We start from the raw sequence: 19204 nt of genomic DNA, 5'->3' as shown, positions 1-19204 counted from the left end.
TCCTTGGCTGAAAATTGTTGTAGGAGTTTCATGTATTATTATATCATACTGCCCTGGTTGCTCTGTGGAACTAGCTCTCCTATTAATTTCAAATAATGTTTGTTATAAATTTAGCCTCTTAGGTTAGTGAATCATTCAAGTGTCAATCCTGATTTTCATATTATTTTCAGCTGGCATGTGAACCTGTTTGTTCCAAAGACTTAGAACTGTTACTCAGTGTTGTTTGACATACAAGTCATGTATCATCAATACTGATCCCGGATTGTAAACTTTGTAACCAGGAGCATAACAAGCAATTTCTGGTAATTTTAAAGACTAATTCAAGATTTGAAAACGTTTTCAGAAATAAATCATCTGAACACTTTTGAACAACAAATAATATGACCCCCACAAGTCACAATGAACTGAATTCAGTGTTATAGTTGTCAAAATATTCCTGAATCTTCCTCCTCCCTCTACTATTTGACATGGTGAACCTGGGGCAGTTCACTTAATTTCTCTGTGCATCAACTTCTCTGCCTGTAAGACAGACATAACTTCCTTTCCTCTTTCAGACGGGGATGGTGCAAAGCTTCATTCATTAAGGTCTGTAAAGGCCTTTGAGATCCTCAAATGAAAGGATCTACAGAAGTACAACAAACTATTATTACCTAACTTTGTTATTACAAGTGTTTTTGTTTTACTTCGTAGACATAAACAGAAGTAGGTACTGGAAATATAGAAAGGGTTCAACTCTTAAAATGTGCAGTACACTGTACCTTTCAGGTTAAATCCCCTAGGTACCAAACCAGTCATCTCCATGACAGGGACCTCATCTTCTTCAGCATTGGAGATGTTTGGAGGGAGGGCTCTGCGGCCACTCAGGCTAGGGGGAATTGTTTTTTTTTTCTCTTTGTCAGTGTGCGTTGGTTCAGACATTCTCACAACGTTGCAATCTCCTAAAAGGAAAAAGGAGGGCAAGAGAAAAGAAAAGTGAGCTAGAGCCCCACGTCTAAGAGGGAGAAACAAATAACAAGTGTATGATGACAATGCGCTACACATTTTCAGGTTTCAGAGTAGCAGCCGTGTTAGTCTGTATTCGCAAAAAGAAAAGGAGTACTTGTGGCACCTTAGAGACTAACAAATTTATTAGAGCATAAGCTTTCGTGAGCTACAGCTCACTTCATCGGATGCATTTGGTGGAAAAAACAGAGGAGAGATTTATAACTCTGTGTGTGTGTGTATATAAATCTCTCCTCTGTTTTTTCCACCAAATGCATCCGATGAAGTGAGCTGTAGCTCACGAAAGCTTATGCTCTAATAAATTTGTTAGTCTCTAAGGTGCCACAAGTACTCCTTTTCTTTTTACACATTTTCAGTCTCACATAAATAAAACAAAGGCAGAAAGCATCAGTCTAATGATGGATTAGAATCCCAAGGCTTGGAAGGTCAAAACATATGAAAAAGAGAAGAAAGAATAAACCCAACCACAAAAGTGTTTGTCTGGGAATAGCAAGACTTTGAAACATTTGGGAGATTCCATGGTTTAGGATTAAATACATATATATACACGTACATAACCCTCCAAAAAGGCATCATTGCAGATTAAGTGGTGAATTAATATCTCTGGTGAGAGAATCTCACAAATTCTCTACCCTGATTTAATACACACACATAAATTATACTGCATCATGAGTCCAAAACACTAGAAAGTGTTTGAAATGAATGCTATCATATTTAGTATAGGGTTTCTACATATTTTAAACACACAAAATATCTGAAGATTTGCCCAAGACACCCAGACAATAAAATCATTTCCCACACCCTGCAGGTTTCAAGATAAAGGGGACAAAAACTTTTCCTCTACTTCTCTAGAGTAAATCAATTAAAGGGAAATTGCAGATATTGGATGATAAGAGATTTCTCTTTGAGGTAGCATAAAGCTGGTGTGTGTGTGTAAGGCACTGCAGCCTGCTCAGAAAAATCCCCAATGCTGAGAACTCAGCTTCTTCCAAATACCCATTCAAGCAGCATTTCAAAATGTGGCAATTAGTTAATAGCATTGATCTTTGGAAGAAAGTGTTTAGCTAGCCAGGGTACCTTCTTTTCAGATGTTCTCTTTCCTGCTTCTGGTAGACTCTCTCAAGTGCAATGAAATCTGGCAATAGTTGGGAGCTCTTAAGTAACTGCAGTATATCCCCTTCCCTTCCCCGCCCCCCCTGCAGGGCTGGGAGACTTCCCTTCTTGGCAAGCCCTCCTCACACCACCTCCAGGCAGCAGCAACAGCTGCTGGAGACTTGGGTGTCTCTCACTCTTCTGCCCCCCCAATACATCAGGAGGATTTCAATATACAATTTTCAGTGTATATGGTAAAATAAGTTTTGCCATACCGCTTCATGTAGGGGTCTCGCGCCTTAGCTGTGGCAAAGCAGAACACAGCAGCAGCTCGGGGGGTGGGGGGGCAGGGAGGGAGGAGAGTGGGAAAGTAGCTATAAGGCACCTTTACTGCTCCACACTCCTGGGGCTAATCCTATAACCTCTCATTGCTGCTCAAAGTTCTGCCAGGTGCACAGCCCCCAAGGGGCTATTATGCCATCTGGGGATTGCCAGATTATAAAAGGGCATGCCCCTTCCCTTAATCATGCCCCTGAAGACAATGGCACAGATCCAGTCATGCTAGCTCTATGCTACTTGGGCTTGCCACACTAGGAAATTTCAGCCAGCTGGTTAAACTTGCTGTGTTGCCTCTTTGCATCGCTAGAGTGGTGCACAGGGGCCATGTGGATCTGTCCCAAAGCTGGGTTATTTGTTTCACTCAGTCTTAAATACAGGCCAGCTCTTTAGTTGATGTAAATCCATACAGATGCACTGAAATCAATTTACACCACTTGAGGATCTGGCCCAGAGCCTATATTGTGCATGAAAAAATTTCCCACATACATTGAAGTTTTCTGCATGCAAATATCTACATGCACAATTTTGCAAGTGCAAAATTAAAGTCATGTTTATCAATCTGGGCCTGTATATCTGCAGTTAAAGGGCCACAGCTTGGGGAATTAAATCATCCTTCTGTCTCAACATGTATGAGCTGCTCTTTTACAGATAAGTCCTAATCCTACTGTAATATGATTTGATCTATTTTTCAGTGTACTTGTTTACTTCATGCATTAGACAACAGTTTGTGAAATAATTTCCCTGTTCCCCTGTGTGTGGGTCCTTCATACAACAATGAGGATGGGGTGGGGAAAAAATATTTAAAGACCAAGGGCAGGTATAGCACCTGCAATAACTTTTACTTCTTACAATTGACAAATTTCAGGTTGATGCTGTCCCTTTAATGGTCAACAGGAGTCAATTGGTAGAATAAACCACGTGCTACTCTTCATTGCACAGTGTGCAGTAGCAAAGTGTGCTCTGATGTCCTCAGCATCGATGTAAACCCCCTCCATTGCCTCCAGACACAATAAGGCTCCCCCTCCGCCCCACATAGTAAGAGTTTGTGGGCAGAGAAAATGCATGAACTGAAGAGCAGCTGTTTTGTACGGTCAGCGTTCCTGCTCTTCACATGCATTGCAAGCTGAAACTCTCCTGGGAGTTAGTCCTGATTGAATCAGCAGGAGTGGCCATGCCCCACAAGGGGAGTGTTGGTGTAGCTGCTGGCAGTGGAAGACATCGCGACACCCAGAGAGCTGCTTACACCTAAAGAGTTGTGCACAGGTTCCGGGTCAGGTGGGGCCAAATGGAACTCCACAAGTGGCAATTTTTAAAGTAGAAATCTAGAGCTTTTTCCACATAGGGATAACCTACGTCACTGTGGTTAGCTAAGGAGCACAGTGAAGCAAAGCAAGTATTGTTTTAGGAGTGAGAGAAACTCCTGTGATTAACATATGGTGCACAACACACTGTCAGTGCTCAGTAAATAAAAACCATTAGTCCTTGATTTCCCATACTCTGAAAGACAACCTCACATGTAATATAATGACTAGAAAGCAATTTGAAACACTTGCTGAGGTCTGATCCTCACCAGTGGAATGGCCCCCTGGGGCCATTTTAAGGTGGTAAAATTTAGAGCAATCTTAAATCCAGCTCCAGCGGTAGGGGAAGAAGGAGCAGAAATCCAGCTTAGAGTCAGCTTTGCATCCCTTCTCCCACGTCTCACTCAGCTGCACTGAGATCTGCTCTGGCACAGCTGAAGATTAAGCCAGGAGGCCTAATTCTGATATCATTTGTACCTGATGTGTCAGGAATAACTCCATTAACTCAATGGAGTTACACGAGGGTAAACTAGTGTGAAGGGAGACTCAGCTCAGTTTCCAGTTAGTGGCTGCTAGTTGGCAGCAGACACAATGTGCATACAATAAACAGACATACTCATGGACAAACTGGCTGGTGGAGATCACCCCTTACTTACAGCACAATGTATGTGATCATTTAATCAGATCAGACCACTCATCATGTTGCAGTCTGGATTAGAGACTGAAAAGACGGGCAGTTGGCATTCTGTCCCCCACACAGAGAGCTATTGCCTACAGTCCAGTAATGTAAATTCAGGATTAAACTGTCTGCTGGCATAACTCCATTGAAGTCATGCCTTGAATTACAACAGTAGAGAATTTGGCCGTACTCCTACCCTAGCTCTTAACATAGCTAAGTACCTAATGATAAAGAACTGGCATCATCAGCCTGTTCAGCTGAAAATAGGAATTCCCCACTCCCTGGATGCAAATTGGAATTCCCAGCTCCTCGCTTTGCACCTTGTGCCATCATGTACACTGCATGCAATGTGGGTGTAAAATGCCAACTAGTCAGAATTCTCTGCTGACTTACATGAATGGTGGTGGCTTTATGCCCACTTTGCACAGATGTAAATGGCAACACAAGAGCAGACAGGATACAATCAGGGCCAAGGGCCTTTTAGTTGTATTCTAAATTGCAACAGAATCCCTTTTCGCTCTCCCCCCACATAAATAATGGGCATCATCCTAATAGTATTGGGAACTGGTACGTGCTGCCATTGCCTTGGGACAACAGAGGATTGTCTGGGGATAGTTGCATTTGTTTCTAGTCTATGATTTCTCTATACCATGACTCATGATCCAGCATTTCAGTTCCCTGAATTGTAGCTGCTGCAGTGACATTACAAAAACTGACATAAATATTGCTTCTATCCTGTCAGGGGCCTGCAACACAAATAAAAAATTCAGCCCCCAGAGGAAGTCATGCGCTTCCCCAAGTGGCTGTGGTGCTTTTAGAGCTGGGAGGAAAGCTTTCAGTCACAGAGGGTGAACAAATGGACAGAGTGGCCCAATCATATTCAATCCGTAGTGCTTAAACACCTGGTGGTTGTAATACCCTTCTGTGCCCATTCCCATCTTTCAGGAGACCTCTGGGGAGCTTTCACAAGTCTGGTAATGACACTGAAAGCAGAGAGACCACATTTGCAACAGCAGTGGGGCTTTGCATCCAGGGAGCATAATGTTCTCTAGATTGCAATTTATTTATTGTGGGGGGAGTGATGCAAATTCATGCTTATGACAGCTCCGGATAGCAGGTGTTTTCTCATTGCTGTGACTTCCTAGGAATGGCTCTCCCTCACCTATTAGCCTGTATGGACCTTAATTTACCTTCCTGTGGAGCAACGGCTGGATGGCTCAAATCTGTTGACAGAAGGGGTGATGCAGTAGGATAAATGGAGAACAGAAAGCCCTGGTTTTCCTTTAGTGCCATTAAACGTAATTAATGATGCACTGTAAAGTCTGGTGATAGAGCACTCTTCTTTGTAAAGTTGCCACTCCACTGTAAACTGTTGGAAACCAATGAGTCAACTGCAGTTTCCCAGGAACAGCCTTCCCAAGTTCACAGGCCTGATCCAAAGCCAGGTGAAGTCAATGTGACTTTTTTCCATACAGAGAGAGAGAATTTTTTCTTCATTTTTAAAGTTAAGCACGTGAGTAATCCTCTCCCACTCAGGATATGTCTACATTGCAAAGTAAACCCAGGGTTAGTAGAACTCATGTTAGCAGACTCTGGATTTGTTAACCTAGGGTTTAAGCATCTATACTCATTTGTAACCCCAGCTTAGGAATGGTTGAACCCTGGGTCCCAATGTGAGGCTACAGCATTTACATTGCATTATGCAGGCCCAAGTCCAACCACCCATATCCCAAACTTCCTGGAGCCCTCCTAAAATGTGGCTGCTTTAGCCCTTTGTTCATAGTGTAGCATGAGAAAACTTGACCTTCCACCAACCTTGACTTTCCAGAGGACAAAGACAGTTGGCCCATGGGATTGTGAGATGCTTTTGGTGGACTGCCAGAGCACAAATCCAGTGGGGCTGCATCTGCATTGCAAAGCAATAGAGCTTGGACCCTGGGTTCTGGCTTGACTTAGGCTCAGATCATCCATCCATCCCCCTCCAAGGGCTCCTGGGGCCTGGGTCTGAGCCCTGGGTTAACATAATTTGTGTGTAGATGGAAGGGGAGTTAGGCTTGAGCCTGAGTTTGAACCCTGGGCTTACACTACAGTGTAGACATACCCTTAAACACATTGATTCAAGCAGGTGTTTAAGGGTATGTCTACATTAGCTGACTCAGAGCCATAAAAGCTTCGTGTCTGAATGGAAATTCGGAGGCAACCTTTGCTGTAGCTATCGCTACACACTCCAACTATATTATGGAAGAGTCTCTAGTGAAACTGCTTCTTTGGCTTCTCCTGAAGACAGTTATCAAAATGGGGTTTTGACCATCTTTCTGATCCAGTACTGACCAGCATCTTTGTACAGATGAGCTGAGTAATTTATTAATTAAGGAAGTGTGCAGTTTAAGAAGGAGGTGCAAGGGTGAGTTGTAAAACATCCCAACAGTAACATCTGAGGTAGTTGATCTGTTGACGGCTGATGCCGGAGGGTTGTTACGTTTTAGTCATGGGTATTTTTAGTAAAAGACATGGACAGGTCACGGGTAGTAAAAAAAAATTCATGGTCGGTGACCTGTACATGACTTTTACTATCTACCCCTAACTAAAACTTGGGCCAGGAGGGCCTGGATGCTGGGGTGGGAGGCGGGCAGCAGCATACAACCCGGGCCCCTGCTGATGCTGGAATGGGGAGCCAGGTGGCGGCCCGTGGCCCGCAACCCCTGCTGATTGTGGGGGGAGGGCAAAGGGTTGGCAGGGCTGGCAGGCTCCCTACCCAACTCCAAGCGGCATGTTCCTGCAGCTCCTAGGGGAAGGGAAGCGAGGGGGGCTCCACCCACTGCTTCTGCCACAAGCACCAGCTCTGTAGCTCCGATTGGCTGGGAACTGCAGCCAATGGGAGCTGTGGGGGTGGCGCCTATGGGTCCAGTCAGCGCGCAAAGCCCTCTGGCTCCTCTGCCTAGGAGCTGCAGGGACATGCTGGTGGGAGCCAGGGACACCCTCCTCCCCTGCCAAGTAAGTGCAACCCTAACCCTCTGCCCCTGCCCTGAGTCCCCTCCCACATACCCAAACTGCTGCTGCTGGCCTCTGCAGAAAGTCTCGGAATCTGTGACCTCTGTGACAGACATGCTGCCTTAGTCATAAGGAATTGAAAGGAGGTGCTGTTTCACTGTTGTGTAATTGTTTTTTAAACTATGAACTTTTGAATCATTATCCACATTTTTAACAGTTGTTTCATAATTGTGGATGTGTGCAAGCTGCAGGCTTTGATTTTTACAAAGTCAGCAAGTTCTTTCCTGTTCCCACTGTAATCTTCTGCAGTGTGGTTTGCGAAGGTTAATCTAACAAATGTATCCTAAACTCTCCCCATGTACCTATTTCTCAAAACAGTGCTGCAGTGCTTCCACAAATTTATTGACAAAATACACAGTAGCATAAAAACTACATCACCTTTATATGACGGGGTTATTACAAAGAGTCAGTTTGATTCACTGAAATTCATTCCTTCACAAAGCTGTTTGTTTATGCTCCAATTCTCATGGTTGGCCCTGTATACCTTGGTGTTTTAAAAGATGAAAGCATTTTTCCTCTTACCCCGAGGTGCTCATCTATTCATCCCCCACCTAGGTCTGTTCATATCATTTCTTCATCTAAAAGGCTGTCTCTGAGTTACCTACAGATGGTGCTTCAAATGCCCTCCCTCATCTCTTTGCTACAGTGATGCTTCAAAGGAGGTATCCTGGCAGAGTTGCCCACTACACACAGCTGAGAAAGAACAAACAGCCATTCTTGATGGAGAAAAGGCAAACAGAAACCCTACGGGTGAGTATGAATAGTTTGGGTCAGGGCAGTTAGTAGTGCCACGGCATGGTCATCACTTCTGCAAACCTCCATTAAATGTGGTGCCCTAAATGGGCACTGATTGTACTAATTAGCCCATACTAATGACTTTGCATTTACCTACACTTCCAGTAGTTTACGATTTTGCTGCTCAGCATTTTTTGGCACACCTCTTTGTTTTGAATCACCATTTCATTTAGAAAATGCTTCAAATCAACATTGTGTTTTGAAATTTTGATTTGAAATGACCATTGAAATGTTTTGTTCAACCCAAACAAAATTTTTTTTTGTTTCAGCAGGAGGAAAAAAAATCAGTTTTGGCTTGAAACAAATCAATTTTTTTCACATTTTTCAGTTTGGCCATCAAGCCAAAAAATCAGTTATTGACTCAGCTGTATAATGAGACACCAAGATGTGTAAACAACCACTTAAGTAACGTAATAATCTCACTATTATAGTCCTTGTCCTTATAGGGCTATTTGTTACTCTCTCTCATCACTTCTTGCCTAAAGTTTTAGGCTCCAATCCGGCAATTGAACTCGCTGGCATGAATACATGCCCTCATGTAGATTCCCCCCATTGACTTCAACAGGACTCTTTCCAGGGACAGAGTTCCATGCTGAAAGTCTGTTTCTCAACTGTAAACTCAGTATTAATTTTGTGAACTTTCGCTGATACTATTTATCATCAATGCAATTTTTAACTATTTTCATTTTAAGCAATTTTATCCCATATGTGTAAGAGCACCCTTAGATTTCTTTCCAAAATGTAATTGTTTTGTTTTTATTATTTCAACAATACATTAGAAAGTCATCAGGAAAACATCATAGTGTTAATTATGTGAGCAAAGTAGGAAAGTCAACTGACACATCTCTATTGTTTTTAACATTGATCTTTTCCTAAAGTTCCCTTCAGTTGTTTCACATACTTCTGTATTGTTCTTCCAGATTCAAGAACATTTGCTGGTGGCTCAGCATACACAAAAGTAAGGGATCATCAAATGCAGTTGATAAACATGGGTTGGGTGTTATGTTTGCTTGCATCTTCCCCAGGTGCTTCAGTAAATGAAGGTGACTTACCTGTAACCAGAGTTCTTTGAGATGGGCTCTGCATAGTCACACTCCTGCGGTGCTCCAACCAGTACAGGCTGCCAAATGGTAGAAAAAACAGTTACTTACCTCTCGTAACTGTTGTTCTTCGAGATGTGTTGCTCATGTCCATTCCAATAGGTGTGTGCGTGCGCCCCATGCACGATCACCGGAATCTTTTCCCTAGCGGTACCCGTCGGCTCAGCTGTGGAGACCCCCAGAGTTGCGCCTTCATGGCGGGGTATATATGTCCCTGCTGACCCGCCGCCTGCTCAGTTCCTTCTTGCCGGAATACTCCGACAGTGGGGAGGCGGGCGGGATTTGGAATGGACATGAGCAACACATCTCGAAGAACAACAGTAACGAGAGGTAAGTAACCCTTTTTTCTTCTTCGCATGATTGCTCATGTGCATTCCAATAGGTGACTTCTAAGCAGTTACCCTGGGGGAGGGGTCGGAGTTCACCTAACTGCCGAGTGCAGGACTGCCCTACCAAACCCAGCATTATCCCTCGCCTGCTGGGTAATGGCATAGTAGGATGTGAAGGTGTGGACTAACGACCAGGTTGCCGCCTTGCAAATGTCCTGGATAGGCACCTGCACCAGGAAAGCTGCAGACACCACCTGCGCTCTGGTAGGGTGCGCCGTAATCGGCGGGGCTGGAACTTGAGCTAGGTCATAGCAAGTCCTGATGCAGGACGTGATCCATGACAAGATGTGCTGTGATGAGATCGGGAGCCCCCTCATTCTTTCCGCAATAGCAGTAAAGAGCTGTGGTGACTTACGAAATGGCTTTGTGCATTCAGTGTAAAATGCTAAGGCCCATCTAACGTCCAAGGAATGGAACATGCGCTCCCTGTGAGTGGAATGGAGTTTAAGGAAGAACACAGGTAAAAATATATCCTGTGTCACATGAAACTGGGAGACAACCTTAGGCAGGAACTCAGGGTGGGGGCGTAGCTGCACCTTGTCTTTATAAAATACTGTGTACGGAGGTTCGAAGATCAGTGCCCTCAGTTCGGATGAGTAGTGGAGGTTATAGCCACCAGGAAAACCACCTTCCAGGAAAGGTAGGAGAGAGGGCAGGTAGCCATGGCCTCAAAGGGGGGGGGGCCCATGAGTGAGGACAGGACCAGGTTGAGGTCCTGGGGGGGATGGGCCGATGTACTGGAAGATAAAGTCTGCCAAGGCCCTTAAGAAACCTGCTCACCATGGGAATACCAAACACTGAACCCTCCACCATTCCTGGATGGAAGGCCGAAATGGCCACGAGGTGTACCCTTAGGGATGATATTGCTAACCCTTGGTGCTTGAGATCTAAAAGATAGTCCAAAATAAGGGGAATTGGGGCTGATTGCAGCTCAGTTCCCCTTTTTCAAGACCAAATGGAGAAACACTTCCATTTAGCCAAGTACGTGGCTCAAGTGAAGGGTTTCCTACTCCCTAGCAGGACCTCCCTAACTGAGTGCGAGCACTGAAGCTCAAGAGGGTTCAGCTATGGAGCTTCCATGCCATGAGGTGGAGTGACTCCAGGTTGGGGTGCTGTAGACAGCCATGGTCCTGTGAGATTAGGGTTGGACAGAGAAGGAGCACTACTGGTGTGTCCATGGAGAGGTTCAGTAACATGGTGAACCAGTGCTGGTGGGGCACCGCTGGTGCTATGAGAATTAAGGAAGCCCTGTCCTGACGAGTCTTGAGGAGCTCCCTGTGTATGAGGGGGAATGGCGGGAACGCGTACAGCAGGTAACCAGTCCATGACAGATAAAAGGCGTCCACGATGGAGCCTGGGCTGTGGTTCAGGAAGGAGCAGAATCTCTGGCACTTTTTGTTCCTCTGCTTCATGAACAGGTCCATGTGGGGAGAGCCCCACCTCTGGAAAATTGAGTGAGCGATGTCTGGTCTGAGGGACTACTCGTGTCCATGGAATGAGCGACTGAGGCGGTCTGCCAGCTAGTTCTGCTCCCCCGGAAGGTACAATACCTGCAGGTGTATGGAGTCCCACACACACAAAAGTCCCACAGCGCGAGGGCTTCTCAACAGAGGGGAGAGGAACCAGAACCACCCTGTTTGTTTATATAAAACATTGCTGCAGTATTGTCCGTGAGCACCGATATGTACATGCCCTGTAGATGGGCCTGAAACGCTTGGATTGCCAGGCGAACCTCATGTTGATGTGCAGCAATAGCTCTGCATGGGACCTGAGGCCCTGGGTTCTGATATTGCCCAGATGCGCTCCCCAACTGAGTGCCAAGGCATCTGTGACAAGGAAAAATGTGGGTTGGGGTTTTGCGAAGGGTACTCCCGCACAAATCAGCTGTGGTTGCAGCCACCATTGGAGAGAGTGGAGAATTTGAGGAGGGAGGGCCACGATTGAGTCCAATGGGTCCCTGCCTGGTCTGTGCACCTGTGCTAACCACGTCTGGAGGGGCTGGAGGCGCAGCCTGGCATGCTGTATGTACAGGCCGCCATATGCTCCAGTAGTCTCATACAGTGCCTGGTCATAGTTGTGGGGAAGAGGAGGAGGGTCTGGATAATGTCCTTGAGCGCTTTGAAATGCAGTTCTGGAAGGAACGCCCTCGCGCGTGTGGAGTCCAAGAGACTCGGCCTTAATGAGCCAGTCATCCAAATATGGGAACACCTGCGCCTGGCATCTGCAGAGGAAGGTGACCACTACTGCCATACACTTGGTGAACACCCGGGGGGCCGTTGTGTAGCCCCAGAGACTTCAGAGTTGCCCGCGAGTTCTTCAGGCTGTGCAGGTACATGTCCATATTTTGAGTAAACAGGCCCTGACAATCAAAGGAGAGGTCCTGAATTGTATTTTGGACCTCAGGTGGGATCCCTGAAACCTGAAGCCATGCTCTGTGCCTCATAGTGATGGCGGTGGCCATGGTTCTAGCCGCAGAGTCCGCTGTGTCCAGGGCTGCCTGGATGGTGGTCCTAGAGACCACTCTACCCTCCTCAAGAAGCGCACCGAACTCCCTGCGAGAATCAGCTGGGATTAACTCCTGGAATTTAGTCAACGAGCTCCAGGAATTGAAAGTGTATTGGCTAAGCACCACCTGCTGATTCGCGACCCAAAGCTGGAGCCCCCCAGTCAAATAGACTTTACAGCCAAAGAGATCTAGCTTCTTGGCGTCACGTGACTTAGGTGTGAGGCCTGGTTGACCCTGTTGCTCCTTGTGGTTTGCCGCATCAACTACCAGAGTCCCCATTTGGGGGTGGGTAAACAGGTGCTCATAGCTCTTTTATAGCACAAAGTAGTGTCTCTTGACCCCTATAGCTGTTGGTGGTATAGAGGCCAAGGTTTGCCAGAGCACCTTTGTGGTGTTCTGAATTGTCCTTATGAGGGGCAAAGCAATTCTGGAAGGACCCTCGGGGGTGAGGATGTCCACCATCGGATCTGAGTCCTCCATAATCTCCTCTGCCTGGAGGTTGTGGTTAACTGCTACCCTCCTGAGCAGGCCCTGGTGGCCTTTGGTATCCATTGGTGGTAGAGTAGTGGACGTACCTGCCACCACCTCGTCTGGCGAAGAGGAGGAAGAGGTTCCGGGGACAGGGTCTTCCTGCCCCTCGGTTCTCTGGAGGCTGGGTCAGGTACCTCAGAGCACCCCGCAACCAGAGGTTCAGGTGCCACCAACGTCGGTGGAGGGGGGGCCATGTTCGACTGTAGCCGCTCAACAGCCCTGTCACGTAAGGGATCCTCAGGGGCTCTAGGGGTGTGGCGTGCATTGACGTCGTTGATGGAAGGGCACGGGGGCTGGATACCACCGATACTGGCCTAGATCCCTGACCTTGAGCCTGGTGGTAGGCCCATGGGGTCCAAAAAGGCCATTGCACTGGGTCCTGCCACTGAGGTAGCCAAGTGGCGATTGGTGCTGGTTGTTCTGCTGACTTACGGTGCTGGGATCGGTGCTGGGACCAGGAGCGGTAGTGGCTGCGTCAGGACACAGACAATTCCGCGTCTCACTCTGACGAGTATTCTGTACCTGACCACAGGGGAGCGGAGCCCGACGGTGCCGGGGAGTGGTACTACTGCTCCGTCATATCAGTGAGGTCTTGAGCCACCTCATTTGTGTCCAGAGTAGAGGGGAGGTCAAGCTCTTCCTCCAAATCGTCGCAGGTAGGAGAGTCCGTTCTCGCCAGACTCAACGGCTCTGCGCCTGGGGCTGGAGTCAACGGCGCCGGTTCTTGGGGACCAGACCGAGGGTGTTCCGCTGGAGGACACACCCCACTGGAATCCCCCCTCAGCTTCCTGACAGGGGAACGTCCCCTGTCTGGTTTCTTTTTCTTATGCGGCACCAGGGACTGTGAACGGGGCCGCCGCAAGACACTGGCCTTGCGGGTCGGGGAGCGGTGGAGGTGCTTCCTGGCGGACTCCTTCCTCGGTGCCAGGACATCCCGCACCAAGGCTGGTGCACTGCGCACCGAGAATGCCGGCGTTGGCTCAGGCTGTGGCTGAAGGGCTGACTCCATCAAGAGTAGCTTCAGGCGATAGTCCCGCTCCCTCTTAGTCCTGGGTCTGAAGCTCCTGCAAATAGGGCACTTATCTGTCTGATAGCCCTCCCCAAGGCACTTGAGACAGGCGGTGTGCGGATCACTCGTTGGTATAGGTTTTGCACACTTCTCACATGCTTTAAATCCCTGCGACAGAGGCATGTCCCGGTGCCGGGGAGAGTAGAATGGGGGGAAACCCCCTGAAGTAAGCTAAACTAATCTAATCTACAATTATTAACAACTAACTAACAACTATTTACACTAGAAACAAGGGAACCACTAGATAAGGCACTTGCAAAGCAAGAGACTAAGCTGTTCCAATGATTGTCACGGGTGGTATGAAGGAACTGAGCAGGCGGCGAGTCGGCAGGGACATATATACACCGCCATGAAGGCGCCACTCTAGAGGTCTCCACAGACAACCAGACGGGTACCGCTAAGGAAAAGCTTCTGGCGATTGTGCACGTGGCGCGCACAAACCTATTGGAATGCACATGAGAAATCACTCAAAGAAGAACTTTAGCTAGCAGTGCTTGTTGGAGTACTCAGGTACCCAATCCCACCTCTTCCCTCAGCAAACATTCTGAGGCTGGGGGTATAAATCAGCATGGGGCTGTGACCACCTTAGTCACTTCCCTCCTGATCCCGTGTCCTTTGTGGTGTTTAGGATCCAGGAAGAGGGGAAGGTGGATGGGGACCATGAATATGCAGAGTCTGTATTGAAGAACTCCAGGTTACAGGTAAGTAAACATCATTTCTTCATCAAGTGGCCTCTCCATATTGCCACTCCTGGCAGAGATTGGCTAGCAATACACCTATCCTAGGAAGGTGATCTGTGAAGTCCTAATATAATAAAGATTGGAAAACTGCTTTACCAAATTGTGCATCTGATCTAGATTCTAAATCTAAAGAGCAGTGTTTGGTAAAAGCGCAAATGGAGCTCCATGTAGTTGCTCTACAAATCTCAACTAGCAGAATGTGTCTGCTGAATGCCATAGTGGCTTCCTTTGCTCTAGCAGAATGAGATCTCATTGTTTTCAGGGAGCAGAGACTAATATGCCTTCTGTATCTAACTCATTTAGACAATGTTTGTGTAGCGATAACCAGACCGTTCCTTCTCTCTGTATAACAGATGAAAAGATTGGGCAATTGTCTAAACTGTTGGATTCTCTCTAACTAATAGAGTAAAGCTCTCATCATCAGGCATGTGTACTTGGGTATTTCCCATATGACTATGTGGTTTAGGAAAGAATACCAGTAAATTAATTGTTTGATTAATATGGAATTTAGAAATCACTGTAGGTAAGAATTTAGGATGAGGGTGTAGCACTACTTTGCCTTTATGGAAGATAGTAGACAGTGGCTCATACACCAGTGCTTGTAGCTCATTTATTCTCCTTGCTGAGGTGATAGCTATGAGAAATGTCATCTTAATGGATAAGTGGAATAGCATAAACTCTTCCAAAGGGTGTTGCATACGTTGAGTAAGCTCTATATTTAGATCCCAGGATGATACAGGACATTTAAGTGGTGGATAGAACGTAAGCTCTCTTAAGCATTTCATTACTATATCCTGAACAAACCCTGGTTTATTATTAACAGGGACATGGTATGTAGAAATAGCTGAGAGATGAACCCTTCTGGATGACGATGAGAAACCAGACATTTTAAGATGGAGCAAATACTCTAAAATATACTAAATAGCTGCTGTATAGGGATCTATGTATTGTGTGACACTGTCAGGCCAGATGGCTATAGGAGAGTAATAGAAGGCAGATATTTTAGCCCCAGGCTAAGTAGGTGCCCTTTCCCTGGGTAAGGTAACAGGGAAGGTTCCAGAACAATCAGGAACCTTCTGGAGACAATTAAGACAGACTGATTAGAACACCTGCAGCCAATCAAGAAGCTGCTAGAATCAATTAAGGCAGGCTAATCAGGGCACCTGATGGGGTTTTAAAAAGGAGCTCACTTCAGTCTGTGGTGTGCATGTGAGGAGATGGGAGCAAGAGGCACTAGGAGCTGACAGTGAGAACGTGTACTGTTGGAGGACTGAGGAGTACAAGCATTATCAGACACCAGGAGGAAGGTCCTATGGTCAGAATAAAGAAGATGTTGGGAGGAGGCCATGGGGAAGTAGCCCAGGGAGTTGTAGCTGTTGCACAGCTGTTCCAGGAAGCACTCTAGACAGCTGCATTCCACAAGGCCCTGGGCTGGAACCCAGAGTAGAGCGCAGGCCCGGGTTCCTCCCAAACCTCCCAACTCCTGGTCAGACACAGGAGGAGTTGACCTGGACTGTGGGTTCAGAAAAACAGCCAAGCTGAGGGCTGCTGTGAAGCTCCAAGGCGAGCAAATCCGCCAATAAGCGCAAGACCCACCAAGGTAGAGCAGGAACTTTGTCACAATTGCTACTGTTTTCCCATAATAAAAATATTTTCTGTTTATGTGCATAACATCTCCATGTGGATTCCTTCCCAGAACATTCTGAACTTCTAAGGAACAGGACTATTTCAAGTGTCTCAAAGTTCTATTGCCCATGCTGTTTGATGAAGTGACTGAGAATCCAGGTGATAATTCTGTCCTTTGCTGTTGTGACAGTAAGTCTGTCTATAGCGACAGGAGTCTGTATACTTCCCTGGACAGATAAATGTCCAGATACCACTGTTGCTTGATCTAAACTGGGATTATTAAAATCATCTCAGCTCTATTCTGTTTTATCTTTGTCATCACCTTCAGAATGAGAGGGAAAGGTGGAAATGTATATAGGAGATGCTGTCCCTAGTCTTACAGAAATGTGTCTGAGATAGATCCCTTGTCTCTCCCTGCCCTAGAGCAGAATATTAAATATGTCTCATTGGTTTTAGATGCAAAGAGGTCTATGGCTGGTTGTCCCCACAATTTGAAGTTTTCTTTCACCACAGTAGTTTTCGTGCATTTGCAAAGGTTTTCAGATTAGATGATCCACAAGAATGTTACTTTTTCCTTCTAGATGAATGGCCACTAGGTAAATATCATCTCTATACACCAATCCCAAAGGCTTATTGCCTCCTTGCATAACTGAGGGGAACGAGCAACCCCTGCCCATTCAGATAGCATATGGCAGTTCAGTTGTCTATTGCTACCTGAACTGTAATGGATTTGTGGCAAAAATGACTTTAAAGCCTCTCTGATGGCTCTCATTTCCAGTACGTTGATATGCATCTTCCTCTCTGAGGGAGGCCAATGACCTCTCATTGTGACACTGTTGCTGACATGGACACCCCAGCCTAGACTGGATGCATCCAAAGTGACTATTATTGAAGGTCTCAGATGATCAAAAGCTATCCCCACCATAACATTCTGATATTGTGTATATCACGTAGTGTTCATAATGCTTCCTAGGAACCACCAATTTTTGACACATGCTGTCTATGCTGGGTCTGTAATTGCTTGGTAGCCATTGCTGTACAACTTTCATTTGTAGTTGAGCATAAAGGAGCCACAGATATGGTGGGGCTTTGAGATCTCTGCAGAAGAAGATTGTCTGCTCAAGGGGTTGTGGAAGTAGAGATATCACCAACTTTATTTTTACCTTTCTTTCTTGTAGAAAAAATAGGTCAGCTACTATCGAGTCCAATGTAGCCCCTATGAATACAATCCTCTGAGTGGGTTCCAGGAGAAACTTTTCCCAGTTTATTCACAACCCCAGGTTGGCAAAGAGGGAGCATATTTGCATTATCACTGACAACAACGTCTCTCTGAGTGATGCCTTGACAAGTCAATCATGTAGATAAACACAGATGAAGAGCCCTTGCTTCCTTAGATGTGCAGCAACTACAGGGAGGTACTTTGTAAAAACCCTCAGGGCAATAGAAAGACCAAAGGGGAGGACCTTGTATGGAAAGTGGTCCTTTCCCATCATGAAATGTAGGTATTTTTGATGGGAAGGTCTTATTGAAATATGAAAATATGCATCCTTCAGATTCAGAGTTGCAAACAAGTCCTGCATAGAAAAGAAAGGGATTTTGGATGATAAACACAAGATGCGGAGCTGAAACTTGCTGATTAATGAATTTAGTTTCTTCAGAACTAAAATAGGATGAAAACTGCCATCCTTTCTTGTTATTAGGAAGTATCTTTAAATAAAATCCTTTCCCTCTGTACTCATGTGGCATTTCCTCTATTGGCCCCATTCTTATAACAGGTTCTCGTGAGATGGGTCCTCGAAGGGGGATGGCAGTGGGGGTTGGGAGGAGGGAGGTTTTGAATTGGATAGAGTACACTGAGAACAATCTCTGAATCCACCTGTCTGATGTTATGCATTGCCAATGGTGGTAGAACTGGAACAGGTGGTTCCCAAGTAGAATAGGGTAAGTGCTGAATAGGACTGGATTGCATCTCTCTGTCCTCATGTCAAATGTGAGCCCGTAGCTGAGGTCCAGAAGATGATGTGGTTGACAATTTTCCCCTACCATGGAGTTTAAAGGGTTTCTCTGCAATTGCTGTTGCTGAGAAGGATTCTGGTGCTGATAGTAATTCCACCTTTGATAAAAATAGGATAAGGAAGAAGAAAGAGGGTATTGTCTTTGATTCCTAAATACAGGTGCTCCAGAGCTCCTTCTGGTAGATTGGAAAAACCATTAAGGACATTGCCATAGATTTAGTATTCTTTGTGCATTCTAGAATCTCATCTGCCTTTGAGCTAAATAGCCTCCTGCGTCTCAAATGGGAGATCCTTAGTTTGCATCCTGGTCTCTGGTGGAAATCCTGCTGAAGTCAGCCATGTGAGGCATCTCAAAGATATGGCTGAGACCACAGTGGAAGTGTCCAAAGAGTCAAAGGGATGCTCTTAATCCATGTTTGGCAATATTTTGCCCTTTCCCCAAGATTGCATTTGCTTGTTTCCTCAGGTCATCTTGGAAATTCTTTATAAATGTTGCCACCTTTCTTCAGGGAGGGTACTGTTAGTATGCCATAACTGCCTAATAGTTTGATACTTTTATGTCAAGAGTAGCTGACAAAAAGATTTTTTATTCCCCATACATCCAGTCTTTTACCTTCCTTGTCAGCTTGTGTTGAATGAAATTGTTCCTCCTTTGATCTCTGAAATGCAGTTTCTACCACCATTGGATTGGAAGTTTCAAAGATTCTGCTGGCCTCTATATTAATAATAATTAATTAATATTATATATATTAATGGTCCTCCTCTGGAGAAAAGGAGGCTAGAAGAGATATGAATCTCACTTCTGCCCCCTCCACTCCAAACCCATTGGGGTCTCCAAATAAAAATGTTCCACCTATCTCATTTATTCAACCTCGACCTCTGATTTCTTGGATACTGTCAAAACCAAGAATGGATCCACAATGGGGCACTGAACCAGAGCAGGGGTACTTAACCACAAGCACAGACTTT

At 45.9% G+C, this 19204-nt stretch overlaps 1 protein-coding gene across 2 annotated transcripts in view; it reads right to left on the bottom strand.

The window, feature by feature from the left end:
* The window catches only part of F13A1 (coagulation factor XIII A chain), a 157114-nt gene that overhangs the window by 86477 nt on the left and 51433 nt on the right, over positions 1–19204 (bottom strand). The window contains exons 1-2 of one of the 2 annotated variants that reach the window (XM_038388823.2): positions 2080–2278; positions 759–938 (exon numbers count right to left, since the gene is read on the bottom strand). In XM_038388823.2, coding sequence (XP_038244751.1) covers positions 759–918 — 160 coding nt within the window. In that variant the 5' untranslated portion in view covers positions 919–938; positions 2080–2278. Of the gene's footprint in view, positions 1–758; positions 939–2079; positions 2279–19204 lie in introns of those variants that run through there. The other variant, XM_043508364.1, reaches the window with a different exon arrangement.

Source organism: Dermochelys coriacea, chromosome 2 (genome assembly GCF_009764565.3).
Source record: "Dermochelys coriacea isolate rDerCor1 chromosome 2, rDerCor1.pri.v4, whole genome shotgun sequence".
Classification (NCBI taxonomy): domain Eukaryota; kingdom Metazoa; phylum Chordata; order Testudines; family Dermochelyidae; genus Dermochelys; species Dermochelys coriacea.
The sequence above is the reverse complement of the archived record's forward strand: the minus strand, read 5'-3'. Positions and strand labels throughout refer to the sequence as shown.